Source organism: Dinoponera quadriceps, unplaced genomic scaffold (genome assembly GCF_001313825.1).
Source record: "Dinoponera quadriceps isolate SergipeBrazil2010 unplaced genomic scaffold, ASM131382v1 scaffold115, whole genome shotgun sequence".
Taxonomy (NCBI): Eukaryota; Metazoa; Arthropoda; class Insecta; order Hymenoptera; family Formicidae; genus Dinoponera; species Dinoponera quadriceps.
Genome location: NW_014554511.1, coordinates 302,284 through 329,392, shown reverse-complemented (window position 1 = coordinate 329,392; position 27,109 = coordinate 302,284). Strand labels below are relative to the sequence as shown.

General features: G+C 40.1%; 4 protein-coding genes across 10 annotated transcripts; 3 read left to right on the top strand and 1 right to left on the bottom strand.

Moving 5' to 3' along the window:
• Positions 1-55: 55 nt before the first annotated feature.
• On the bottom strand, positions 56-3,213 carry LOC106751665 (probable cytochrome P450 6a14). Of its 2 annotated transcripts, XM_014632647.1 has the most exons (7): positions 3,038-3,213; positions 2,645-2,833; positions 2,083-2,452; positions 1,425-1,762; positions 1,006-1,239; positions 607-858; positions 188-351 (listed from the first exon to the last, which is right to left on the bottom strand). In XM_014632647.1, exons 2-7 carry the CDS (start codon positions 2,811-2,813, stop codon positions 188-190), a joined length of 1,527 nt encoding a protein of 508 aa, XP_014488133.1. In that variant the 5' UTR covers positions 2,814-2,833; positions 3,038-3,213. The 2 variants fall into 2 exon arrangements, with proteins under 2 accessions (XP_014488134.1, XP_014488133.1); XM_014632648.1 differs by lacking the exon at positions 3,038-3,213 and having other exon boundaries at positions 56-351; positions 2,645-2,813.
• Positions 3,214-4,878: 1,665 nt separating this feature from the next.
• On the top strand, positions 4,879-9,209 carry LOC106751705 (pyrazinamidase/nicotinamidase). Of its 3 annotated transcripts, XM_014632732.1 has the most exons (6): positions 4,879-5,381; positions 5,444-5,684; positions 5,899-6,338; positions 6,859-7,093; positions 7,446-7,690; positions 7,962-9,011. In XM_014632732.1, exons 1-6 carry the CDS (start codon positions 5,248-5,250, stop codon positions 8,518-8,520), a joined length of 1,854 nt encoding a protein of 617 aa, XP_014488218.1. In that variant the 5' UTR covers positions 4,879-5,247; the 3' UTR covers positions 8,521-9,011. The 3 variants fall into 3 exon arrangements, with proteins under 3 accessions (XP_014488218.1, XP_014488217.1, XP_014488216.1); XM_014632731.1 differs by lacking the exons at positions 4,879-5,381; positions 5,444-5,684; positions 5,899-6,338 and adding an exon at positions 6,420-6,696 and having other exon boundaries at positions 6,867-7,093; positions 7,962-9,209; XM_014632730.1 differs by lacking the exons at positions 4,879-5,381; positions 5,444-5,684; positions 5,899-6,338 and adding an exon at positions 6,420-6,696 and having other exon boundaries at positions 6,795-7,093; positions 7,962-9,209.
• A 333-nt stretch (positions 9,210-9,542) lies between these two features.
• On the top strand, positions 9,543-11,967 carry LOC106751670 (cytochrome b5). 2 transcript variants are annotated; one of them, XM_014632659.1, is made up of 6 exons: positions 9,543-9,892; positions 9,973-10,179; positions 10,474-10,557; positions 10,873-11,001; positions 11,083-11,156; positions 11,509-11,967. In XM_014632659.1, exons 2-6 carry the CDS (start codon positions 10,030-10,032, stop codon positions 11,591-11,593), a joined length of 522 nt encoding a protein of 173 aa, XP_014488145.1. In that variant the 5' UTR covers positions 9,543-9,892; positions 9,973-10,029; the 3' UTR covers positions 11,594-11,967. The 2 variants fall into 2 exon arrangements, with proteins under 2 accessions (XP_014488145.1, XP_014488146.1); XM_014632660.1 differs by lacking the exon at positions 10,474-10,557 and having other exon boundaries at positions 9,558-9,892.
• Positions 11,968-13,158: 1,191 nt separating this feature from the next.
• On the top strand, positions 13,159-26,937 carry LOC106751669 (b(0,+)-type amino acid transporter 1-like). Of its 3 annotated transcripts, XM_014632658.1 has the most exons (6): positions 13,159-13,635; positions 13,725-13,938; positions 24,485-25,599; positions 25,658-25,871; positions 25,979-26,302; positions 26,850-26,937. In XM_014632658.1, the coding sequence occupies exons 2-6, from the start codon at positions 13,914-13,916 to the stop codon at positions 26,912-26,914; spliced, it is 1,743 nt and encodes a 580-aa protein (XP_014488144.1). In that variant the 5' UTR covers positions 13,159-13,635; positions 13,725-13,913; the 3' UTR covers positions 26,915-26,937. The 3 variants fall into 3 exon arrangements, with proteins under 3 accessions (XP_014488144.1, XP_014488140.1, XP_014488143.1); XM_014632654.1 differs by lacking the exons at positions 13,159-13,635; positions 13,725-13,938 and adding an exon at positions 22,331-22,660; XM_014632657.1 differs by lacking the exons at positions 13,159-13,635; positions 13,725-13,938 and adding an exon at positions 22,341-22,660 and having other exon boundaries at positions 25,997-26,302.
• The last annotated feature ends 172 nt before the right edge of the window (positions 26,938-27,109 follow it).

Sequence of the window (27,109 nt, the reverse complement as noted above, 5' to 3'; positions counted from 1 at the left end):
TTCGGATATCCGAATTTGATAATACAAAACAGTGTTATATTTTTCCTAGTCCACATTATCGAACAAATTTGTTTTATTTTTTTTTACATTTACATGAAGAAGAAAAGAACGAGGTGGTCTGTGAAGAAACTAATCCAGATAAACTACGGTATAATGGGACATCTTTAAAAGTATGAGCGCGATTAACTTATCGCGATTCGATGATAAGATGAACTCCGCTCTTTGGCGTGAGCACAATTGCCGATTCGTTGAAAACAAGCGGCACCGGGGTTTGAGAGTGCAGCTTGAACTTGAATTTCGACAAGAGACTTATAATTCCGACTTTGGTTTGCACATAACCGAAGCGTGTACCTGAAAATGAATAGCGATTAATCGACGAATTGACAGCAGGTCACAGATTATTTCAATAAAATATTCAACGACTCGCATGAAAGCGAACTGTACAATTATATAAATGACAACTGATTAATCGAATATCTTTCAAAATCCCTATATACAATTGTCTATGCGTAAAACTGATATCCTATGTTTAAATCGAACGTCATAAATTCTAAAATTTGTGTAATCCTAGAAACTGAAGAAATTAACATATCGATTTATTCTCACCGATACAGACTCGTGGCCCTTCCCCGAACGGCAAATATGCGTAAGGATGCCTCGTCGCCACTTGATCCACGTTGAAGCGTTCAGGATCAAATTTCTCCGGGTCCGGATAGATCGACGGATCCCGCTGCACCCCGAGCACCGGTATAGTAATTTGAGTTCCCTCCGGTATTTGAATGTTTGTCGTCGGGAGGAGTATCTCCTTAGTGCAAATACGATTTAAGATGGGCACGGGCGGATATTTTCGCAGGGTCTCTGCGCGAAAACGAAGAAATACGAAGAGATAATTTTACAAGATTTAATTGGTTATTGTAGCGCGATGTTCACGTCCGTCATTTTCTCGCACAAATTTTTGCGATATATTAAGAGAGAGAGAGAGAGAGAAAATGTCAAACCACTTGCCTTGAACCACTTTGTGAAGATATGTCATTTCATTCACAGCCTCGTAGGTCAATTCTCCATGCTTTTTCAAGGTCTCGTCAATCTCACGGCGAACTTTATCCTGTATATTTTGATTCAGAGCTAACTCGTACAAACTGTATGTCGCAGTTGTCGACGATGTCTCGAATCCGGCTAAGAAAAAGACAAAGGCTTGCGCCGCCGCCTCCAGCATGGTAAGTTTATTCATATTAGCCGCTGTCATATAAAATATTAGAATCGTATAGTGATCTCATGATGTCAAAATGATGCTAGAAAATCCAAAATACATTTATTCGATTCACGTTAACTACTAATGCGTAATACACAAAACTTGGCGTACATAAGATGTTCTGTGATAACGAGAGATGGTGGAAACAAATGTGTAAAATATGTATATTTACAGGATTGATCGGCGATATCTTTATCGTCATCCGGTTCAACGTAGCCTTTCTCCATAAGTTGTATGAGCAGATTCATGAAATCGTGCCTGACGATGTTATGAGTTTGCCTATACTCCACGTTATCTTGAAATAATTTCGTGAAGAACTTGCTGACACCACGATCCGTACTGGGAAGGGAGAATAAATCCATAATTTGTGGCACGAACACCATCAAGGCGTTCCAAAAGGCCTTCACTTCGAAGATTTTTTTCCCCCATCGTCGAAACTCATTGTTAGGCTCCACCAGGCAGTTGGATTTTATTCCAAATGCCGTTGACATAATTATGTCTGTCGAATATCTACCGTTATATAATGAAATCACTCTAATAAATTCCATTATAGATCCGCAATAAATTGCATAAGGACACGTAAGTAAACGTTCATTCGTGAACATAAAGGTTAATTAAATTAAATTCTAAATAATTACAAGTGCGATAAGAAAATGATCTTTTTGTAGAAAGAAGGGCCAGCTAGAAAAATTTTTCTTTTTTTTTCTTTCGTATTATTCGAGAATCCTTTGGAATAAAATGATATCGCTTTGGGACAACCCAGTACAATTTTCAAGATTATAATTTTCAAAAAAGATGAACTAACTTTACTTCTCGTAATAAAAGCTAACCTCGCTAACATATCTTTGATCTCGATGACATTTTCCGTGTGAACTTTACTCTCCAAACTCTTCACGAACTCTTCACCGCATTCCTTCAGAACCACGAACATTTGTTTGATTTTTCCTGAAGTGAAAGTGGGCGTCAATTTGACGCGTAAATTGCGCCATTTCTTCCCGGGCAACAGAAATAAATGGCCGGACAGCGGATCGGTTTTCTCGTTGCAAAACATCCCACGATCGTGAAAACTCCCGAATTTTTTCGTCAGCACTATTCGAATGAGATCGAGATCGGCTATCACCAGGTTTGGCTTGAAAAATATGTACATTCCGAAGATACGACGATCCTTGTATTTCATATAGGCATTTTGAAACAGTTCGCCTGTTCACAAAATTTCAAGTTTAATTTTAGTAGCAGAAAAAAAAACGCAGTAGAATTTATATAGAAACAATTGTAGTTTTCAAAAAAAAAAGTTAAATTATTATTTCGTTAGATATATAAAAAGGGAGGACGATTTTAATCATATTCTTGTACTATTAAAAAATATCATTAATATAATGCAATAACACTTGCCTATTGTCATTTTTCCAATTACAAGATCGGTCACATTACCAGTTGGTATAACGGGCTCGACATAAAATATACCCCTTTTACGCCAGAAATTGAACAGCACATACTTATAATAAATATACACTAAGGTGAGAGCTACAATAAAAGTCCCGATTGTTGCCCCGATTAACATCGCGAACAGAATATTTTTGTCTGTAATATAACGATAAAAGATTACCTCATAAAGTTTTATCGTTAAGTTAGGTGCATGTAGATTTTTTATAATTTTTTAGATCTCCTATACTTTTAACGTTGTATTGTGAATAAATAAGACGTTTAATTTAAACGTTTAATTTAAACGTTTAATTTAAACACGATGTATAAATAGCCATTTTAAAGTAAATTGATAAGAGATACCTTTGTTATAGAAGAAAATTTCTTTATTCGTTGTTAAATGTAGAACTAATTATGTTTATCACTAATTATGTGTAATAACATCAAAATCGGAGAACTATATAAAGTTACTGTTTATCACACATTGGACGTGCGCGCGTGCAAATGTCTTTCGATACTGTAGAACGTTACGGTGGCGAACAGTTTACTTATATATGGACCTAATACACTTAGTGACTTTAACATTTGAGAAAATATATCAGGTATACAGACTTATCATTTGTGACTCGTTGTACATTGAACGTTGTACATTGAATCAGAAGCTGTGCGTAGTTTCATTTTTTTTATGTAACATAATAAATGATTTTATGCTGACTGGTCATTTTCTACGTTCTTGTTATTGCTGGTTATCATTGAGTGATTGCAGTAGGAGGAGGCAAAGTCATAGATAAAAAGAGAATTGTTATGTAATTATTTTGATACGTAGTTATTCGCACGTTACGTAATTATCCACACGCTATTTTATTACAGATCTTATATATAATTTTGGCTGGTCGAATTAAAAAATGCATGACACGTGGAAAGAACGACTGAAATAACAATTATCACAAAATTTAAATAAAGCGGATGTTTTTCACGTTTCGACCTGTAATTAAGGGATGTCATGCATGAAAACATTGCCTGAAAACATTTTCTCTCTAAAACGCCTGTATCATATTTTCGAATCCAATAATTTTTCGCTCTGAAAACTCAACTGAAGGACGAAGTTTGAAATTGAGCGGTCGTCATTTTTCGTTTAACTCGAAATATCTTAACGAAAATTAACGACAACATTAATATAGCTAATGTGGTTAAAAGCTAGGGACTTCAAACTTTAAAGTGTTCTTTGAACGATTGCAATAGCATTATCATTATTGCGAAAGTTACAGCCTGTTGAATTTCGCCTATGTTTCATTACAATGAAAAGTACGTCTCACCAGTCCTTAAGTTATACTACTTGAGAAATAAAAAGTACTTCCGGTTCCATAATTTAGTCATATCACGACCTCATTTTTTTTTTCTTTTTATTGCAAGTAAAGGGTGTACAAAAAGGAGTACAAGGTCTAGGAGCTTAGCCTATCCGACCCATGAGCGCTATAATATTACAGTTTGTCTGTGTGGATTACATAATTTTGGGGTCGATGAATAAACAAATTTTATTAGTATTCTTATGAATTAAATGTTTAAGTGTATGATTGGTGGGGATTGTGTACGTCAGGGAGGAGATGGTGTAGTAAACGATAAAACGGGAGAAAAAATAAGGTGGAAGGAAGGTACGATTGCGCATCCGCTGTCGCTTACTTTAGCGCATGTGTTTGTCGAGAGTCACCTAAGAAGGAAAGGAGAAAAGGATAGTTCCGTATGGAGTAACTTGTGGGGGTTTTGGTGACTCGTGAGTTGCGAGTTGAACAATCTTCGCCAGGTACAAAATAAAAGGAAAAATGCATATGAAAAAGAAGAGAGTAAGAGAATAACTTGAAGAGCGGGGGGAGCGCATACTTAGATTATAATATAAATCGCACGCGAACTTATGTGTCTTGGTTACGAATGTAGGTGGAGTGGATATAGCAGAGTGTAGGTGGTTTATAGTCTTAAGATGTTTCTGCAATTGAACACACAGGAAAGGGTTATATGAATATGTTAATTCCGTTTATAAACCGGCCTAAGAGAGTATAGCTTTTCATATCTTTGGTCGCTAGAAGGGTATCACGACCTCAGTTTCTCATTAAATATAGTGGCGACTCGTAGCGGAGATTCTGGAACTAAATTACAGAAATAACGGGTTTACGGAATTATTAGACCCGTTATTTCTGTAATTTAATACCAGTTAATTTTCGTCAATATATTTCCAGTTAAATGAAAAATGGCGACCGCTCAATTTCGTCTTTCACTTGAGTTTTCAGAACGAAAAATTATTTGACTCGAAAATACGATACAGGCGTTTTAAAGAAGAAACTTGAAACTTTTCACGTATTTGTTAACGAATGTCGGATGCACTTTTTGAATCAGTGCAGCCAGTTCAACTAAATAGAGCGGACCAAAAGTGCATCCATCAGGTGGGAGATCAGAACGTTCCCCTACTTCGCAGTGATGTAACCTCTCAATGATACTTTGTTTATCAACAATAATTTCCAACAAAAATTAAACGAGTTGTGTGAAAGTTAAATGTTTTAAATATTATTGGGATTAAAACAATGGATGAATATCCGTCCATAAACGTTCGTCTGGCGACAAATAGAGTGGATTTTAATTTAATAACTAACGAAGGCATCGAGACGCGGCTATACACGCCCGGTGAAGAGATATCCAATCAGCCGGATTTTCTGAGGTAGATAAATCTTTATTGTACGTGAGACACAATTGTAATAACCAGATGTATGATTTTGTTAGAGGTCACGGAACCTACGTAGATGAAGATAACACGTTGCGTGCCGCGGTAGGTGGAGTGCTGGAGAAAGTGAACAAGCTCATATCAGTCAGACCCCTAAAAGCACGTTATCAAGGCGAGATCGGTGATGTCGTGGTGGGACGAATAACGGAGGTACAACAAAAACGTTGGAAGGTTGACACGAATTCCAAGCTTGACTCGGTACTACTATTATCCAGTGTTAATCTTCCAGGCGGTGAATTGGTAAGAAATATGAACTTGAAATTTCTTTTCTACTCATCAACTGTTTACACTGAAAACTCTATAGTATATATAACGTGAACTGTAGATTTTCAATACTGATGGTGAATATCGAAAGGCAGCGAACTTTTTATTTACATATCCTTTCTATTCTTTTTATTCACTTAATTGTTCATTCAAGGTAACGTTAAGTAAAGTATATTGTGACATTCTGCAGAGAAGAAGATCAGCTGAGGATGAGCAGACGATGCGTAGGTATTTGCAAGAAGGAGACCTGGTTTGTGCGGAAGTACAGTCGATCTTCGCCGATAGCTCGCTCTCGCTGCATACTCGTGTACTGAAGTACGGCAAATTATCGCAAGGTATAATGCTGAAGGTGCCACCGGTGCTGATACAGCGCAAGAAAACGCACTTCCACAATCTGGAGAACGGTGCCAATTTGATACTCGGGAACAACGGTTACGTGTGGATCGGCGCAAACACTCAGAACGTCGACAGGTCGGAGGGTGGATTTACGGAGGACCTTTCGCGCATTCCGCAGGAAAATCGCGAGGTGTGCGCGCGATTGCGCAACTGCGTGCTGATTCTGGCACAATGCAACATGCTGCTGTCCGATACGTCGGTGACGTACGCATACGAGGAGTCGATGAAGTACACAGTGAGCGAATTGCTGGAACCAGAAGCGATGGTCGACGTTTCGTTGTTGACGCATCAGAGGCTCGCGCAGCAATAATTCGGCTGGACATCCGGAAAATTACTATGCGACTCGTGCGATGTCGCACTCCATTGATTCAGCAGCCAATAAGATCCAAGATTGGATCGGGCGAGTTTACACCGATCGATCGGAACTCGACGTCGTTCTTTCCGTTTACTGTAATTTTGTAAGAGTTTACGGCAAATAAAGAGGGAATTTTGGTGAGGTGGTGCTTTCTTGATAACAAACCGATGTAAGTTTGAAGGATGACGCGAGGATGTATAGAGTATTATATCGTATCGACGGGAGAACAAGAATAATGTATGTATAAAATACTGCAGTATTTTATAGTTAGNGTGTGTATCAATATATATACATATATATATATATATATATATATATATATATATATTCGGCAGAACGGTCCAGGTATAAGCGAAGTTATCATACACGTCGCTGATATGGGTATTGATTAAACGAATGGCTCTTAGAAACGCGTCGTAGTCGACAGAGCAACAGAGACATGGACGCATGTTTTAACGCCTTCGACAAGGACGGCGACGGATTTCTGTCAATCTCGGAATTTGAACTTATTTGCCGCTCGCTATTTCGCAACGACCGCGGTAAGATCTACGGCCTCGAGGAGGAACAGTTGCGGGAGGTGTATTCGATTTTCGATCTCAAGGGCGATGGCATGATCGATAGGGAAGAATTTGAGGTATGCCGAGAGGATGCTTAAGATGCTGTCGAATTGTATCGGTCGTTCATCTTCGAAGATCGTCTTAGAATGAGGAGAAATTTTTTTTTAAGAATGCGTCTAGCATGCGTTATTTTTTTTCTTCTTTTCTTTTTTCTCGCAAATAGCTCCTCTGCAGAAACGTTTTGAAAAGTAACATCTGCAAGATGATCGCTTAATCTAAGCGCCTTGTCTCTGTAATTATTAATCTCGATTTGTTAATCTATATAAAAATAAAGCAATCAATTAACGACCATAATATCCATTTGTGTGGGAAAATGTTTACCGTCTTATACAATGATTCTGTACGTTTGATGTCTCTTTGCTGTCGTAGGTATGTTGGAACCGATGGATTAAAACATGCACCCGGCCGAAAAGCGTCTTCTTAATAGTGGACGTGCAAAACGACTTTATAACGGGTTCTCTGAACATCAAGCACTGCGCTGCGCAACACGACGGCTCGGAAGTGATCGAGCCGATCAATCGGCTGCTAGAAACCGTGCCGTTCGACGTTGTATTTTATTCTCTGGACTGGCATCCCGTGGATCACGTGTCTTTCATCGACAACTTACATCTCAGGTAATCAGCATGCGTTGTCAGGATGCTCAATTTATTTTTACGGCCTTTTATTTTCTAAGATGTGGTCAGTATAAAACTCTTAAAATTCGTACATTCTTGAAGTCCTCACAAAAACGAGAAGTAAGCTCGAGCTTTTTTACAAACCGAGGCCGTCGTCGAGACGACGTTCAAATGAAAGATACCGCAGCCGAAGGTTTCGTATCCACAGCAGCTGGAGGAAGAAGAAGAGGAGAGAGAGCCGAAAATTAATCGCGAGGAATATTATTTGCAGAGAAGTGGATGCCAGCAGCGGTATCGCGAAGGAAGCGGCGCGGGTGTACGACACGGTGACGTTCCATGGGCCGCCGTTGCTGAAGCAACGCCTGTGGCCGCGCCACTGCGTGCAGGACTCGTGGGGCGCTGAGCTGCACAAGGACCTGAAGATCGTCGAGGACGCGATCAAGATCTACAAGGGCACGAATCCGGAGGTGGATTCGTACTCGGTCTTCTGGGACAACAAGAAGCTGACGGAGACGACGTTGTCGTCGCAGCTGCAGCAGAAGGGCGCGACCGACATCTACATCTGCGGCTTGGCGTACGACGTGTGCGTGGGAGCGACCGCGGTGGACGCCCTCACCAGCGGCTATCGCACGATACTGATCGACGATTGCAGCCGCGGCGTCGACCTCGTCGACATCGAGAAGACCAAGGCCACTGTGATAGCCAGTAACGGTGTAATAGTGAACTCCAGCCAGGTGAAGGCAATGGTGGAAGGGAGGGATCGCCGACCGGAGCTGGGTTACAAGCTCGCGTTAGAGATCAAGCATAAATTGAGCCTCGATGAGGAATAATGTAGCAGTAGGTTTCTGGTAGTCTATATTTAGGTGCTTTGTATTAGACGAATGTATTAGCGTAAAAGAATTTCGCTTTACAGAACCTGTTATAGGCATAAAATAGCAAATTTCCCGGGCAACAGAATGTCTAAAATCAAGATACGTCTTCAATACGTAACGTCTCGATTTTAGATTCTCTGTTACCTGGGTCTTGTCAATTGATATGGAAATGTAAAGAAAAAAAAGTTAAGAAAACTAATAGATGTAGTATAAATATGTAAAAATAAATAAGAATGAATGTATCCTCTTTGAACAAGGGTTCGAAATAAGCCTAAGAATGACTGTTAAAGTAGGGATTAATTTGTTAAGGCTCCTGGATGCTCACTTTGGCTGTCCTTCTTTAACGACGTCAGAAGCGAGGAAAATCATGCCAATTTATGTGACGATAATATATGTGGAAATAAAAGAATATACGCACAAAACAACACTTGTGACCGATTCATTTGTAACGTGCAATTTACGTTTTTTAACCTGTCTTTTCTCATGATTTCTGTTGCATTAATTTCACGGCTATTTATTAACCCTTTGCACTCGAGGGCGGAGCGGAGCCCTCGAGTTTGAAGACAAATTTTAAATGGTTCCGCTCCGGAGCTCTCGAGTGCAAAGGGTTAATTATTCAGGTTAAAGGAAAGGACGTTTTTACAAGTGCTGAATCGACCACGAGTGTTATATCGAGCGTATATTTTTTTATTTCCACATATTACCGTCACATAAATTGACATGTTTTCTTCGCTTTTGACATCATCAGAGGACAGCCAAAGTGAGTAACCAGAAGTCAGGTCTACAACAGAGTTTCAAGCCTTAAGCCTTAAGAAATTGACCAATCACAGTCGAATATGAGGAAAATAATCGACTATGATTGGCCAATTTCTGAACGCTTAGAGTTTAAATTCTCATTGTAGACCCCACTTTAGGGCAACCGCGACTGTCTACTGCAGCCAAAAATGTATTTTGTAACTAGTAGCTGCTGTACTTCGCGACGGGATATTGTAGAAAAAGTCCATAGTCCAATAACAAATTTATGCAAATCATCTTTTGATCGGCACTGTGTCGCCCTCATCGCAATGCACGGTATTCTCAGGGACTAAAGTATCAAATAGCTTTTCAAGAGATCACTGGAGTTTCTATGAGTGTTTCGTATATATAAGACTACTTGTGAAATATGTCGATGCTGTTGATCAAGAGCTGATAGATAAAGCCAATTTAAACCGAATGTTATCAGTTTGCTTTCATTATCGAGTCAATAGCCAATGATACATGTATTCGAGTATCAGAATAGCATCGTAAAAAGTTGCTGAGTCAACCGGAGGGAACATTCAACATAAATCAGGTTTGTCTCCGTCGTTTGGAAAACGACAAAAACATTTTATAAACGACAGCGAAATTATAAGCTTGTTATTGTCTTCATAGGTATATTGGAAAAATTTAAATTTAGAGCGAGCTATAAGGATCGATCGAGAAGATAATATGGCAGAAAAAGATATCAAAGATAAAACTACCAATGCTGCTCCTCCCAAATTTTTTACACGGGCAGAAGTGGCAGAACACGTCGGATCTACAAATACATGGATTATAATCCACAACAAAGTCTACAACGTCACGTCTTTCCTGAATGAGGTTGCAGTTTTTTAAATCTTAGATGTAATCGAGATTAGTACATATTATTTCCGTTTGATTTGACCAAAGTGATTTAATTTAACTAAAATGATGAAAATAGTTCAATTTGAAATTTAAATGTAACAAGAATTAGTTTAGTTTTTTGCAAAATTTACAACAGTTAATGATGAATTTGTATGAACTAACCAGCATATAGAATATGGTAGGCTAGACTTTACACAAAGAAAAGTAACTTCCGAAAGTATCCTAGCAATGATATATATCAACTGATAGTGAGAGATGTATTTTTTTCAGCGTGCAGCCCTGTATGCATGCTGCTCGTTGCTTGCTGTCTTTAGAAATCAGTTGTTACTTATTGTTCTTAGGGCATCTTCAAAAGTAAGCCATTTTTCTTTAGAATCCAGCCTGCTATTTTCTGTATGGTTATTAGCTTATACAGATTAATTAATTCCTCACTAACTATTGTGGGTTTTACAAAATGGTATGTGACTTCCCTGCTCAGTTTCACTTATTCTACTTGTGCAGCACATCTCAAAAAAATTTTCAGACACACACACGCACGCGCGCGCACATACACACACACACACACACACATACAAAATTTCTATTAGAATAAATATCTTACAGCTATTATGAAATAGTTACATTGAAATGAATATATGCAGTATACTAATTGCTCTTATTAACACATAGCATCCTGGTGGTGAAGAAGTACTTTTAGAACAAAACGGACAAGATGCAACCGAGGCTTTTGAAGATATTGGACATTCGACTGATGCAAGACAATTGATGGAAACATTCAAAATTGGAGAATTAGTGGAAGTATGTAGAAATCAAATTTTGCAGATTTTTATCTTGTATTTCTCTGTATATTTTTTTATCATTGATTTGAACATATTCCAGGAGGAAAAAGTAAAAGATGCAAAAAAGAAGTCTATATATTGGTCTAACGACAACCCTGATGAAGAGAATTTCAGGTATGAACTCTAATCTTTAACCGAACAATTTTTATTTATAACTTGATTCACTATATAACTTAACATTACATTCCGGTATATTATAAATTAGTGCATTTTATTCCTATATAGAACAATGCATTCATTTATGATATAACGTGATAACGCGTTCGTGAAATTTCTCTTCCATATTTTCTTAAAGTTAATCTGATGAATTTTTCATCCTCCATTTGATTGATTAACGTTAATTCGTGGTAGTAACGTACTTTGCGATACTTGTGAAATAACGCAAAGACTTTTGTCTTCTGTTCTACGAATGATCGTTGGTAAATAGATCGATTCTACATCATGATGTAACGATTGACAATTGCAGTGGTTCTTGGCGCTCCTGGTTAATCCCAATTGCGCTCGGAGTGCTGGCCACCCTCGTCTATCGCTACTTCATCAGTACACATTAAAAAGAATTCCAACCGAGGTCCAATTGGTTCCCTCTTCTTCACGTTACTTGTTAATATGTATACCGACCATCGAACAGCTGTACAATAGATCGGTCCAAATGTATATCATACAATATTGTAATTGTTTCTTATGAAACGGATAGCGCTTGCTGGCCTAGCATTTAAAAACCGAAAGGAAAAGCCGACGATATATGTATGTATTATATCAATGAATACAGTGAAAACGCGCATTTATATATTTGTATGTATACGTTTGACAGTGCATATGTACGTCGCACAACGCATGGACATGTATGCACATGTCACATATTACGCAGACATCGTGAAGTATATTGTGTTGAGGAAAAAAATAAACTAATTTAATTCCATAGAAAGAGAGAGAAGGGCTTTTTCGAGGAAAATTGAAACCTCGTCTTTAGTCTCCGAGCGAATGAAAAGCGTGTCGATCGTGAGAGCGAAAATTCAATAGCGTAAACTCGGCCAAACTGTGTTGAAACTTTGCGCAACGATCTACTTATTGTACATCTTTCCGGTAGTTAATTTAGTGAAAATGGGAGTGTTGGTCGCACCTATATACAGGATGTCTGAAACGTTTCTTGGTATCGGTGATATAGTGTAACTATATACAGTTACTAGGAAATTGAGGAGTCGGTTTGCTTCTGCGCATGTTGTGTTGGCTATATTTCTGAGAATATGGCGGACTATCATGGCGATACGTTCGCGATCGTAAACAACCGAGAACTGTTAGAAAAGTTGAGTGAGTGACAATCATTTTTATTTACTTAGGTGTCTTCTGATTCTATATTAAGTGAATAAATCGCTACTTTTTATCTATCATGCGTTTTATACGCGAGGAGCTACCACGTAATCTTGATATTCTTCAAATTAAGCGCCCTCCTTCAACGTGACCGGCTGTGATCGATCGCAGCTCCATCGAAGGAGTCGACAACTACTTTCGCAATTGTACGTAGTTAAACTGTGTCCGTAGTGTGCAGGTAGAACGGGTGAAATTGAACAGAGCGAAGTTATATACTATTTTGTAAGATTTATGTAATAGTTAATTAATTAATCTGTTTTAGCTAATGAAAGCGCACGGGAATCGGTAGGCCAGACTCTGTAAAAAAAAATGGCTTACTTCCGAAGATTTAACAGCGATGGGTATCAACGAAAAGAAGCGTGTTTCTTTTCGGCGCGTAATTCTGCGCGTCACTTGCTATTCGCTGCGTTATATTCTGCCTATAGAAATCAGTTGATGTTCATCGTGTCCCACGTGCGCTCGTTAGTTCATACAGATTAATTAATTCCCCGTTTAACCATTGGGAATTTTGCAAAATGGCACACGGCTGCTCCATAAAAACTTTCCGTTTAGTTGCATTAGTTAAATATTGAAATGTGAATTATCCGATATCGTAGAACTAAAAGTTTCATATTTCTCCCGTCCAATCGCAGTGTTCGAGATAACTCGTATTTTTACGGTATCAAATCGTTTGCAAAAAATTGCCGGTAAAATATTCGAACGACTGTCTCTCTACACACGTGTTGTATCCGTAGCAATAGGGTCAAAGGACGTCTATAGGGTATCATCAACCAATGATAATGTGCTATTGTCCTGTGAGTTCTCGTAGTACGCAGGAGGTTCGGTGATAAACGACGAGACGAACCTGAGTCGTCTTTGACGACAGTGGCGACGACGACGGCGGTTGTGGCGGCGCGCGTCATCGGTATCGAGCGAGTTCCCAAGCGCCGACGTCGGTTCTCTTCCTCGTTCTACGCTTCCCCTCTTTCTCCCCGACACCCTCGTTATTCTAAAGCTGCTAACGAACATACCGCCCAGTAAAGCGCGAGAGCCGGTGGAGAGTGTGTCGTAGGAGCGTAGAAGTAACTTCAACAGGCGAGATAGGTGTGTTGGTACATCGGAAGGAAATCAAGAAAATCGGAGGAAGAGATAGATACTCCCTGGGAGATCTTCTGACAGAGATATAAAGACGGTGGCTGGAGGAAAAATCGAGCCTTACAGCACGAGACACCGTGAAGAGAACGAGGTAGGAGAGAATTAACTCCTAGATAGAGGAGGAGGAGGATAGAACGCAAAGGACGAACGCACGCTAAAAGCACGACGTCTAAAAGGCAGAGAGAGGATAGCAGTGGCCGGAATTGAAAGGGTAGAGGTCGGACTTAGGGTGGAAGAGGAGGAAGAAGCGCGAGAGGACAGCAGAATAAAGGACACGCGGAGGACGACAGTGGTTACACTGAAAAGTCGGCGTAGTGTCATGAGAGGCGGTCTCACGGTCCGCCCTTCTTATCGGTCCCTCTCAGAGTCATGCATGTCGCGCCCCTCAAACGAGGTGAGTACACCGTCGAATCGCCGAAGCTTCGACTTTCCGCGTGCGGATGAAAGGGCCCGATCGGTGCATACGATGCTTTTTTAACCAATCGGAACGCCATCCTCAGAATGCACGCGTTGAAAAGCCTCCACCTAATCGAATTTAAGCTCGAATATTCGCGCCGTTGAAAATAACGATTTGATCACTCTGTGTGTGTGTGTGTGTGAATTTAGATTAACGGTTACGCGCGTCGTCGTCTCGCCGGTCCACGATACGCCTACGTTTGTTTGCTGCCCGATGGAATCTACCGGCGCATTTTTTTTTCTCGCGGTCGTCGCGCTAGAATCGGCTACGCCGCGAGAGAAGGGATTCCTGGGCAAAGAAATTTAAAAGAACTTAGATAGAAACACCTGATCATGATCAAAGAATCTCCCTCGTTTCGACAGCAACATACAGTTTATTTTTATCTTAAAAAAAAATGAGGACATTTGTGCGTTATTATTTTCTAAATGAAAATTGATGTTAAATCATCGAATTTTCTTTCGTCGATTAAAAGTAACGATGGACAACGAAAATATCTTACTAAGAATATCCTATCGAGATGATACACCACTGTTGTCCAATATTGACAGCAATGACATTAAATTGCTTTCAAGATATTCTCAGAAAAAGATTATACACTGAGGATATTCTGCGAAGTTTGACTTATTAGTGTTATATAAAAAGGGGGGAGAGAGATAATATGCAAATAAGAATATCTGCGTTCTCCTGTAAACTTGCGAAGGAAAAAAATATTCAGTTAAGACATTTAAAGATATTACTATTTAAAGATACTTATGTTTTACCGATACTACTATCCAAATTGAAGAATTCTCACTTATAAGTTGCGTTCGGGGATCCCAATTGTGGTGTGTTTTCATGATTTCGGCGGGAAAATAATGGTTTCCTTTTCGTCGGATAGTTCGGCGGCACACAGTGTATGTGCGTCTCTCGGAGGATTTCCGAACGATGCACACGAATGCACACTGAACCACACTGAGTATTTCCGAAACGGTTGGTGATGCGCGCACACAGTGTGCATTCCCGAACGCAACTATATTTATATCATCAATAATCGGGTATCTGCGATCTTTTCTGTCTGCAATTACTCCAACATTAGGAAGCGCGCACACATTAGGGGTATTCTCATTAATTATGAAGCATGAGGAGTAGTTGAAGGTCGGTGAGGGAACTACGTGGAAGTTATAAAACGGCTCTTCGGCCGTAATCGATGAAAAAAACGATGCTCGATCTGCTTCCGCGTGCAAAACGTTTCTCTCTCTTCCGCAAAAAAATGAAAAATATTTCGCTTCTTTCGTTCTATCATCCGTTTTTGTTTCTTATAAAAAAAGAAAAAAAAGAAAAGCAACGCAAAAGCAAAAAAGAAATCTTGTAAAATATGAGAGGAGGAAAACCCAGTTAAGTACTAACTAAAATAACGTTACTCTCGATAATTTGCTAATTATAATCATTTTGTCGCGTTGGACCTCCTCTCATTGTTAATGGGAAGCAAGTTTTATCAGATATGGATATCCAAAGGGTGTGAGATTGACAATTACCGTGAGACAGAATCATGCCGCGGAAAACGGCACGTTGCGTAATTTCACGTTTGAGTTCTGCGCTTAGCTTAGAGAACGAGGAAAAAGTCGGGATCAAGTATAATCAAGCCGGCAATCGATTGAGTATCATTATCTAGTGATCGAATTACCGAAAAATCATAGTGATTATTATCAAGTAATCATTAATTATAGAAATATAGCGCTGTGAAAATACAGTCGGACTAAAAAAAAACGTTGCGAACACAAGCTTCGAGTATATAACATCGCACACGTCCGATAATGATCTTGGTATCAGTCACTCACTTTCTCACGATTATTGTCACACGTAATTGTTGCAAATGCTCAGAGCGTGATAAAATCGGTCTGCCGAACGTCTGCTGCGAGTCGTGAGGTCCGTTAATTCGCGATTAATCGATCAATAAAGCGATCACGAAGCGTCTGTCGAAGCCCTCTTTTCTCTCTCACTCATCGATTTGAGATTCATCGGTCAATCTGTGTTAATTCTTTAGTGACCCGTTTCTAATTTTGGAGAGTGTATCAACTCTAGTAATGCGTGGCACTACTCTACATCCATTGTGATAAAAACCTCTTTGATCTTCTTTTTCGACAAGAAGAAGCATTTATTATCATATTGCGTTTGCCAACTTAGCATGAATCCATTAATAAAACTCGCGGTGTGTGCATTAATTTGCGTGTAAAGAATGATTGGCGTAAACGTCACGTCATGAAAGTTTTTTTATTATTGTTATTGTCGTTTATATTTCTTCCTTTTCCTCTGTTCTCTCTTACTCACTCTTCTCTCTTATTTTCGCACACACAGACCCTTTTTTTTTGTCAATCAGAGTTCGTTGAGGAATCCGCCTATCTATATCGCATGTATCTATTCGCGGCCATTTCGGCATGCTGCATGTCCATTTTGGAATGTTAAAAATAAGCAGCTCGTGCACGTGGATTGGCGATAATCAAATCAATCGATCATTTCCGAGTAATTGTGAGAAGAGATCAATATAAACTAAACAGTCTTAATTATAGGTCATTTTCTAGTTAGAATAATTTTCGTTTTCGTTAACGTTAATTTATCAATCGGACGTTAATTATTAGTATCAATATCAGGCAACAAATATTATAGTTTTAAAGCAAAATTTAAGACTTTAAATTGACTTCAAATTTTAGAAAAAAAAATTAGCATTATCGCAACGTTGCATATTGCAATGCTATTTTAGTAATGTTGCAGCGATATTTCAGAACATTGTTAAAATAGCGTGATATAATAGCGCGTGATCGGCTCGTATATTAAGCGGAGTCTACAATGAGAATTTAAGTTCTAAGCCTGAAGAAATTGACCAATTACAGTCGATTGTTCTCCTCACATTCGACTGTGATTGGTCAATTTCTTAAGGCTTAGAGCTTAAATTCTCATTATAGACTCCGCTTTATGGAACTTACGTTCAAACCAATATATATACAAAGATTCCCCAGCATGCTCACCCTTTTTCCTACAGCAGCAAATGAAGCCGGGAGTTGGCAGTTTGAGGTAGAATGAGAAAGCTATTTTGTTTCTCTTGCTGTCTCACTCTTAACTTTTATGACAGCATGAGTCTATACATACATATATATATATATATAAACGGACCGAACTAATTTGTACTCGCAATATATATAGTACAAATTAGTTTGGTCCCTTTTTTTGTAGTCAAAAATGGATTTATTTCAGAACAAAATAAATGATCAGATTAATCAAAGTATTGTCCATCGTTGGCTACTACTTTTTCCCACCTCTCAGGCAATTTTCGAATTCCATCTCGAAAAAATGTCTCCTTTTTTGATGCGATCCAAGTTAGGAGCCAATTTTCGATTTCTGCGAAAGAAGTGAACCGGTGACCTACCAAATCGTGCTGCGTCCGTCGGAACAACCAGTAATCAGAAGGAGCAATGTCCGGCGAATACGGCGGGTGCGGTAAAATATCCCACTTGAACGTTTCCAAATAATTTTTACGACTTTTGCGACGTGAGGCCGAGCGTTATCATGCAGACGAATAACTTTGTCATGTCTTTGCTCGTATTCCGGTCGTTTTTATCGTAATGCACGGCTCAAACGAATCTATACCGATGACCAATCAAACTCTTTTTGCGTTTGACTCGGATCTTCATCAAGTAATGCCTCCAATTCTTTGTCTTCGAATTTTTTTGGCTGTCCAGAGTGAGGCTTGTCTTCAACGCTGAAATCACCATTCTTGAAACGTCGAAACCATTCCCTACATGATTTATCAGTTGGAGCATTGTCACTATAAACTTCTACAAGCATTCGATGCGCTTCAGCTGTACTTTTCTTCCAATTAAAGCAGAAAACTAAAACCTCCCGCAAATGCTGCTTAGTTAACAGAAAATTTGACATATTCAACACCCCTCCCAATATATATATATATATATCATATTGACCTAACTTTTTCATTGTAAATAATGAAAAACAAGAGAGAAATAAATTGATCAACATTATGAATTTCTATAAATACACCACATTCTCACTCAGTTTTCATAGTGTTCCCGCAACACCACGAATTTTTTAATAGCATTATCGTATCCGTGAGTCAAAATCTACCAAAAACACTATTCTTTTTACTTATATCTTTTTAGGCAAAAATCTGCCCTTTTTTTAACATCCTCCTTTCAGTTTTTAAGAGAAATTTGCCTGAGAGAGACAATACACACTTAAGATATGTACGTCTCACGGCCGTTTTGAAAGGTTTGAGTTCCTCGGTACGTGGCAGACGGACTGTCCCGAATAAATTATGATAATCGTAATTTGACATCAGTTAACTCGGAAGGTCGTTAAATTAGCACGTATACCAAGATGTTACACGTAATACGCAATTGCTCGTAAGTTTGTTTACCGTGTAAACGAACGAACAGAATTTCAAAGCAGAAACGTTTCCGCGTTCACAGCCAAGTCGATTGTTCTGCAAATGGACGAATCTCTTAAAAGGCGATTACTCACAGCTTCTTGATTTAGTTAATGTGAAGTTGTTACGTACGTTCAGAAAAGGTGCCCGCAATCTGTAAATTCGTTTCTGGCGACGAATTTCATTAAATCTGGCTATACGTCAAGGTTGTTCGGTGAAAAAATCCGGAGCGAAGTAAAGATGCGTGGTTAGTAAAAGAGAAATCCCTAATTTCCACAGAAGGATTTAAAATCGAGGCAGCAGATATGTAAGCATACGAATAGTTCTTTTCGTGTAAATTCTTTTCATTTTTAACATATTTTTTAGTAGCGCAAGAGAGATTATCAGTAGAGTTTACTTGGTGAAGGAACGTAGCGCATTTTGTTAAGGAATATGTAGTAAATTTCAATTACAAGCTTTCAATTGTAGACATTTCTAGTTCAAAATTTTCGATTAAATCTCAAATATTTTTTCAAGATTTGAAATGAATGAATGATGATACATAATTGAAATATCATTTTTCCGCGAGATATCACTGCGTGATATCTTTCATTCACCTCTGTACTGTCTAGGAAAAAAGCAACTGAAGTTGCTCGTTTGTTTCTGACGAAAGCGGTGTTCGTAATGAAGGACGGTGTTCGGGATTTTCTTACTTCCGAATAATTGTTAGAACGCGGCGCACAGTAGTGCATAGTTAGTTCCGTCAACACCTTCGCAGACGGAAACCGTTTGTTCGTTTCGCACGAGCCTCGCATCAAGTGCAATTGGATCATTGCGACACTTTACGGCGAACAGTTATTAATGCGATTTGACCCGCGGGCGCGAATCGCATTGGTGTCATGAAACGTGCGTCGCTTTATCCTCAAGTCGGTATTGTATATCCCTCGCAAGATCGTATACTGAAAGTTCAAATTGCACCAAGCTAAATTAATATTTAGCATATTTAGTATACGTAGACCGACATAATAATTTTAACACGTTGTTATAATTAGATTATTAGTATTTTTCTAACAATACACATCTTGTCCTGAATATTACGTAAAGCTAATCGCACGTGCCTGCTATTAAATGACATCACTTTGCATATCGTAAGTGTTTGAAAAATTAGGATTCTATTAAAAAAATATAAAGTCGATCACCTTGACCATTCCATAAATACTTATTCGATTCCATCGTTGCGTTGCGAATCGTCGTTATCGTGTCGGGTTGCCGCTTTGTGGTATTTTGTAACTTAAGCCTAGACTAATTCACGATACGAAGGACAGTAGTTACCATCGCGGGGAAAATCGTCGCCTCTGTTACGTTTCGCCTCATTGTTGCCGTCGTCTTTATCGTTTAAAGTTTATTAAGCGTACGCTCGCTAGCGCGTTTCCTGACGTCGCCGTTGGCAATTACATCGTTAAACGATACGCCGGAATATCGGTCGTGATCGTTTTTAAATGAGCCAGGATTATGAGGCTATGTCACGTTACGACAGACGACAAGTGGACGAGAGAGTCGCGAGATGAAGCGCGACGCAGTTTCCACTTTGTGACTGCAACCTCGATGAAATGTCAGCGAAACTGAGACTGCTTACGCGTCGCCGATGCGACTTAAACGCGAGCGTCAAGTAATCCCTCACTGATAGAAGTTCGTATCGTTACGAACGATTTCAACGCAAAACTGCAAATTGATTATCATATGATAATTTATTCCGTGACTTCAACATGTCAGGTCGATTACTTATACCCTCTGTTTTAATCTATTATTTTTTATGATCCCCACCCTTCCGTTCCGTTTAATCAATCTCGAAAACGTTGCTCCCTTGGCAACTAACCCGCGTCACAATAATGTCAAAATGATGATAAAATGACTTCCAAAGGTTATTTTTTTTTATCATGACAGAAAATTGATAAAATTATGATTTTGAAATTTACAGATTTAATTTTTTCCAAATAAAGGTATCAAATGACATCACTTTGATTTTCTATAAATGATTATTCTTTGACGTCATCTTGATTTTTATATCGGGCTATCGACTGCGTTCTGAACTGCATCGAGAAAAGAGAAGTGTCCGAACCGAGTATGAAACCAAGTGGGCCGACAATGAGTCGTTTCGCGAGAGGGGAAATGTTGTTCTCCTACTCTGGCATGTCCTGCACCAGAATGGGGGGAACAAACAACATTTTCTTTCTCGTGAAACAATTTATTACCGGTGGTCAGTGTATATATATATATATATATATACCTGTGGCCCCGTAAAATTCTAGATAATACGTATATTTTCCACTTGGCATGAGCGATCCGTCAACGCCGTTACTTCCATATTTTTAGCGAAGTGGCCGAGATGTGCAGCTGTCATTCGAGACGTCGAGTCGGACGTGCACGAATGACATTAGGACATTCTTGATAATTAATTGTGCAAGTGCCTATTGACTACAGCGATGACTTCACTTTCCCTAATGTGTGATGCTAAAATAAATATAATTCTTACAACTTTTTTTTTCATGAAATGTATATTATTGTGAAATTTCGGTTTAAGAGAGTACTTGGTACATTTCCAAACAGTACAATATCCAAAATCGGGGACATTGCAACACGTTTTTAAGACGTTTTAAAGAAAACGTCTTGTGTTTCCGCGCGCATTTTTCATACAGTTATTTATCCACAAGGAAGAGAGCTGCACTTGCGCGGTCGCAAAATGATGCTTGCTGGCGCATCGCCACACCAACTATTACGGTCGCAAGCAACGGTCGCGAGAAGAGGTCGGTTTTCGGCGCATGTGCAGCAGCATGGAATGCAGTAACGTATATGCGAATGCATGGATGCAAGTTTCGGCAAAATTTAATGGATAGACAGAATGGAATTGGGCTAATTCCGGACTAGTTAATTTAAGCTAAAATAGCTCAAAAAACACGTACAACAGGATGTCTACTATCTGGAGAAATCTGGAAAATCTAGAATTTTCAGGCAATTTGTTGGGAAAAATCGGGGAATTTCAATATGAAATATTTATTTTCTAGTTTTTACAGTTTTTTTTTCCAAAATTTTCCGTTCAAAATTTAATCACTGAAACTCGAGTGATTTTTAATTTTATCTTATAATTTGTAAACTTTTACCAGTGGAAAATATTAAAGACTTTGCACAATAAATATATATTTATTTGCAAGATATATTTAAAAATACTTTCATTTGATTTGGAATCTTCGACAAATTGCTTAGAAAATCTGGGAATTCTTAGGGAATTTTTTCTTTTGAGTAGACATCTTGTAGAACAAAAATAAAAGGCTATTTTCATATGTAATTGAACCCTGTACAATCGATTGAGCCCACTCGGAACATAATAGATTCAGCCGTTATATGGTGGTACGATACGCTTGCCTACATTCAACTAGTTACAGTCGTAAGTATAAATGACTGGCCTTGCGGCTCATATCTCGCTTCGCGTATACACTTGGCGCAAGACTTTATTGTGTCTCTTGTTGAGAATAAATGTTGCACGCGAGTGCTCGAATTGTTGAATCTGGTGATCGACGGGTCCAATTAAACATAGTTTAACGTATCTTCCTGTACGTAGCCAGTCGTATTATAAATGTAAAGTCATACAAAGTGGAATAAATGTTTCGAGAGATTCGACTATTTAATATAATAACCCAGCAACAGTAACATAACATCAATGTTATAATTTCCTATTCAACAAAATAAACGCAATATAACACGTGTTATATAACAATTACATTATTGAATGAAAAACTATAACATCGATGTTATGTTACCGTTAATTAATGTTTCTTGGGAAATCATGTTTCCGTCCTCTAGTAATTTTGTACCACGTTTCATATTAATATTCTATATTATATCGAACTGTACATTTGTTATTATTCACTGTTAACGGCTATTATCGAGAACTATCGTCAGCTCTGGATGAAGCGATTTTATAATCTGAATGGAGATCTGGATGATAAATAGTGAGGAAATTATTAAATTAATTTTGTATTATAAGCTAATTCGGCAGTCGGGCAAACTCCTGTAAGGCTTTTTAATAATATCTACCCGATGTCAAGACAGTAATAATAAATAACAGAATAATTGCCATCACGTGATCACGTCAGCATGTAGGCGAACAAGGCAAGCAAGTGCTCCGCTCAGCCGAGCAGCGATTCGGCTCAGTCACGAAAGGGATGCGGCACGAGCCGGTCAGTTTCCGCATCGTGCGTCCACTCTCGAGTAATTATTCACAATCGACGATTTTTACGCGCTCGCATCTGCGATCTTTGTATTATCTCTTACTGTGTTAACGACGAGTATGTTAGAGTGTCTCGTTTGTTAAAAATCTATCGTGTAATCCCGGATAGCATGATGTCTAAAATCGGAACGTAAGACATCTTTAGGACATCTTGAACCTCTTCGTCTGCAACCTTCCTTTAAGACGTAAGCAGTAAGAAAATTGACCAACCACGATCGGTTCTTCTAATAAACGACCGTGGTTGATTGCTTTACTACTTGGATTATTTTACTACATGTTTTAAGCAAGGTTGTGGACAAAAGTCTTAAAGACGTAGGATGTGATATCTTATGTCTCGATTTTAGACGTTGTGTTACCTGGGCTTATATCGATTTCTTAAAGTCGATATACGAATGATATGTAATTGCATTATGTGCTATAAGCGGCAAGCGATATTTTTCAATAATCTGAGAAGAAATTATCACTGATATTACAGAATATCACGATCGGCTAAGTGATCATTATCGATTATTTCTCGACTGGTTAATATCACAAATATAATATAAATTTCACCAAAAAATCACAAGTCTTTAAAACATATTAGTGCAGGTAATAATACACAAATGCATGATGCAGGTCGTTTTATTGTTGCGGTGAAACTTGCAAAACTCTTACAACAACTAGAATTATCGTATCCGCAAAAGATCGGTTCTCGCAGAGGTTCTCGCGTAATAGTTTTCGCGAGGTTTATGTAAGAAGCGGCGAAATCTGAAATTATTTCGAGCCCGCGTGCAACACCACCGCGCGCGATTTATACACGAGGACAGACCACGTGGTCCAATTCTCTTCGCCGGCTAGCTCTAAACTTAGGAACCGATGCGACCCGAATATAACAGGTCCGTTTCGATGGTACACTCCGTCTCTTCCTTCTTTCCTCCTTGCGGAATACGCGTCTCATTTTAAATGCCGAGAACTTACAGAACTACCAAAGAAGTACAGCCGAAACGAATTTAATCTTCCTCACTTTATTCTATTTATTTAATAAGTGCACAATTCAAGTATATGTATATACAATCGTTAAATTATATCCCCTTCAAGGTACCAAAAGATGACCGGAGTTTCGTGTATAATTTCTTCGACTGTCTCGAAGATGAAGAAGCAAAGATTAATGTCAGGAATTAAATTTTTTTTATCATTTTCCCGAGTCCCAATTTCAGTGGTACAGAGACGTGCGATAATTATTCCTACGAATAAAAACGCGCGAAAATAATAACTCGCATAACGTAATTTTTGCGGCATCGAGAATTCAATTAATCGAAAGCAAGTAGGTAGTCTTGCACGTCACCGTATATATCGAACTTCTACGTGTCATATCGCCGGTTTACTGACGCTATCGATTGCGCTACATACCAACCGCAATTCTCTCGTGCGATGTTTCCTAAATGGCGTTCCCGGAAATCCACGGATTTTCCCTGAGTAAAGTTCCTGCGGATGCCTGTTGTAATAATCGAGATTTTCCAACTTCGTCCGGATGGAATACGGTATTGAAGTAAAATCACGACAAATTCCTCTGTTATTACATTACAAATTGCGAGAATCGAAGTGTAGAGTCGTTGCAATAAATTTCACGGTCAAACTAAAGCGTGACTTATTAGTTGGCGCTACGAAATAATCACAAGTTGATTATTCTCGATCACTTTATGAAGGAATGCGATCGTAGCTGTGCAGACAAGTTTGTCGGTCGGACAGTATGTAAATAATATTCGGAAAAAGATAGAGATTAGAAATGAAAGGGCTGTGATATGATATAGAACGCTCCGTTCCAGCTACCGTGGGACATGATCCGCAGACGAGCAACGGTGGTCAGCCACAACAGCAGCAACAGCAGCAACAGCTATACACCGGAGGCGGCGGTACCGGCGATCTCGGCGGTGGACTGGCTTGCCGATCGTCGACGGCAGGCAGATCGATCGGCGGCGGCTGGGAGAGCGGGAAATTGGCGACGTTACGTCATCCTCAGCAGCAACAACAACAACAACAAGGCCAGTCTGGAGGTGTGGGGGATGACGAAGACGGGGGTGGAGGGAGCGGAGGGGTGGAGGGGACGGACGCAGAGGAGAACAACGCTGTTCACCTCAAGAGACGGGTGGGACTCGTCAGTGGGGTGGCTCTAATCGTCGGCACGATGATCGGCTCCGGGATCTTCGTCTCGCCGTCGGGTCTGCTGCTGCGCACCGGCAGCGTCGGCGTTAGTTTCCTGGTGTGGACCGCGTGCGGTCTGCTGAGCCTGTGCGGCGCCCTCGCTTACGCCGAGCTCGGCACGATGAACACGAGCAGCGGCGCCGAGTACGCGTACTTCATGGACGCGTTCGGCGCGCCGCCCGCTTTCCTCTTCTCCTGGGTGTCGACCCTGGTGCTGAAGCCGTCGCAGATGGCCATCATCTGCCTGTCGTTCGCACAATACGCCGTCGAGGCGTTCGCCGCCGATTGCGATCCGCCCGACGAGGTGGTAAAGCTCGTCGCTCTGCTGGCGATCGTCCTGATACTCCTCGTCAACTGCTACAGCGTGAACCTCGCGACCGGCGTGCAGAACGCCTTCACCGCTGCGAAACTGATGGCGATACTCGTCGTGATAGCCGGCGGTTCGTACAAGTTGATACAGGGTAACACGCAGCATCTGCAGACGGCGTTCGACACCATCGACGGCAGCACGATCAACATCGGCCGCCTCGCGACCGCCTTCTACACCGGGCTTTGGGCGTACGACGGCTGGAACAATCTCAACTATGTGACGGAGGAGATCAAGAACCCGTCGAAAAACCTGCCCAGGTCCATTATGATCGGCATACCCCTCGTCACCCTCTGCTACGCGCTCATCAATGTCTCCTACTTGGCGGTCATGTCGCCCACCGAGATGATCGAGAGCGAGGCCGTGGCGGTGGTAAGCTTGGAGAAATGCTTAGTAGTTTCTTTCCGTTCTTAAACTGTTCCTTTTGCAGACGTTCGGCAATCGAATACTGGGCGTCATGGCGTGGCTGATGCCACTCTCGGTGGCGATTAGCACGTTCGGATCCGCCAACGGCACCCTGTTCGCCGCGGGTAGGCTGTGCTTCGCCGCGTCGCGAGAAGGACACTTGCTCGACTGCTTGAGCTACGTGCATGTGCGACGCTTCACTCCCGCGCCAGGCCTCATCTTCCATTCCCTCGTAGCAGGTATGCTCGTTCTCATCAATTTGTCCTTGATCTAACTATTTCGACCGATCTTTCCAATTTCCGATAATATCTATAAGATAAGAACATCTGTATCGCTTGACGAAAAGTGACGCGCGATTATGCAGGCGCGATGGTTCTTTCCGGCAACATCGATTCGCTGATCGACTTCTTCTCGTTCACCGCTTGGATATTCTACGGCGGCGCGATGCTCGCCCTGCTGGTGATGCGGAAGACCAGGCCGAATCATCCGCGGCCGTACAAATGCCCGTTGTTGATACCGGTGCTGGTGCTCGGCATTTCCGCGTATCTGATAGTGGCGCCGATCATCGACAAACCGCAGATCGAGTACCTGTATGCGGCCGGCTTTATTAGCGCGGGCATGCTTGTCTACCTCCCGTTTGTGAAATTTGGATATGTGCCCAAATTCATGGGTAAGTATTTGTCAAGCTCGAAAAGGTCGCTTGCTTCGCTAAATTAGTGGCTGACCGTTTTACTCGGGTAAACAGTGATTATGTATATTGATTTTGTCTTTATATGTAACAATAGGTGATTATACAGGTTGTCCCATTTTAAACTTTGATATCTCCTCTGTAACACAGTGATGAACAAACATTTTTCAGACAAAAGTTGCATGGTTTGGAGGGAGGGGGGATGATGAAAGTACGGACTTGATCTTCCCAAGGTCAGGCCAAAGTCACGTAAAGATTTTTTAATGGAAACCCCCATTTTTTGTTTCACATTCTTGTAGATGACCTCAAAACCTCGAAAATCGCCCTCAGAAACGCAAGTAATTTCGATACCACCGATGTAGAGTTGAAATTTTCATTCCGGAACTCTGTATAAATATGTTACGCACACGTATGAAAAGCTTTACTCTTCGAGATATCATCTCGCTTCTTTGGGACAATTTTTATCGCACTATACTTATGGCTATGTTGAAATTCCCTCATTAAATTTTCCTCATTCTTCCCATTTCAGAAGGTGTCAACGCCTTTCTCCAAATGTTACTAGAAGTGGCTCCGACGGCGGTTGCCTTCGACTGATTTCACTTTGAGATCTACGACAGTTCTCCAGAATGCCGAATCATTCCATTGTGGCATTGCGAACTGCATATATGAATAACCTATTTTAAATATGCGTACAGACAAGAACATATATATATTGCAGAGCTCAAGGCTGGTCCCTATCCTTTTAAAATTAAAAAAAGAAAAAAAGCAAAAAGAGGATCCATAAAAAAA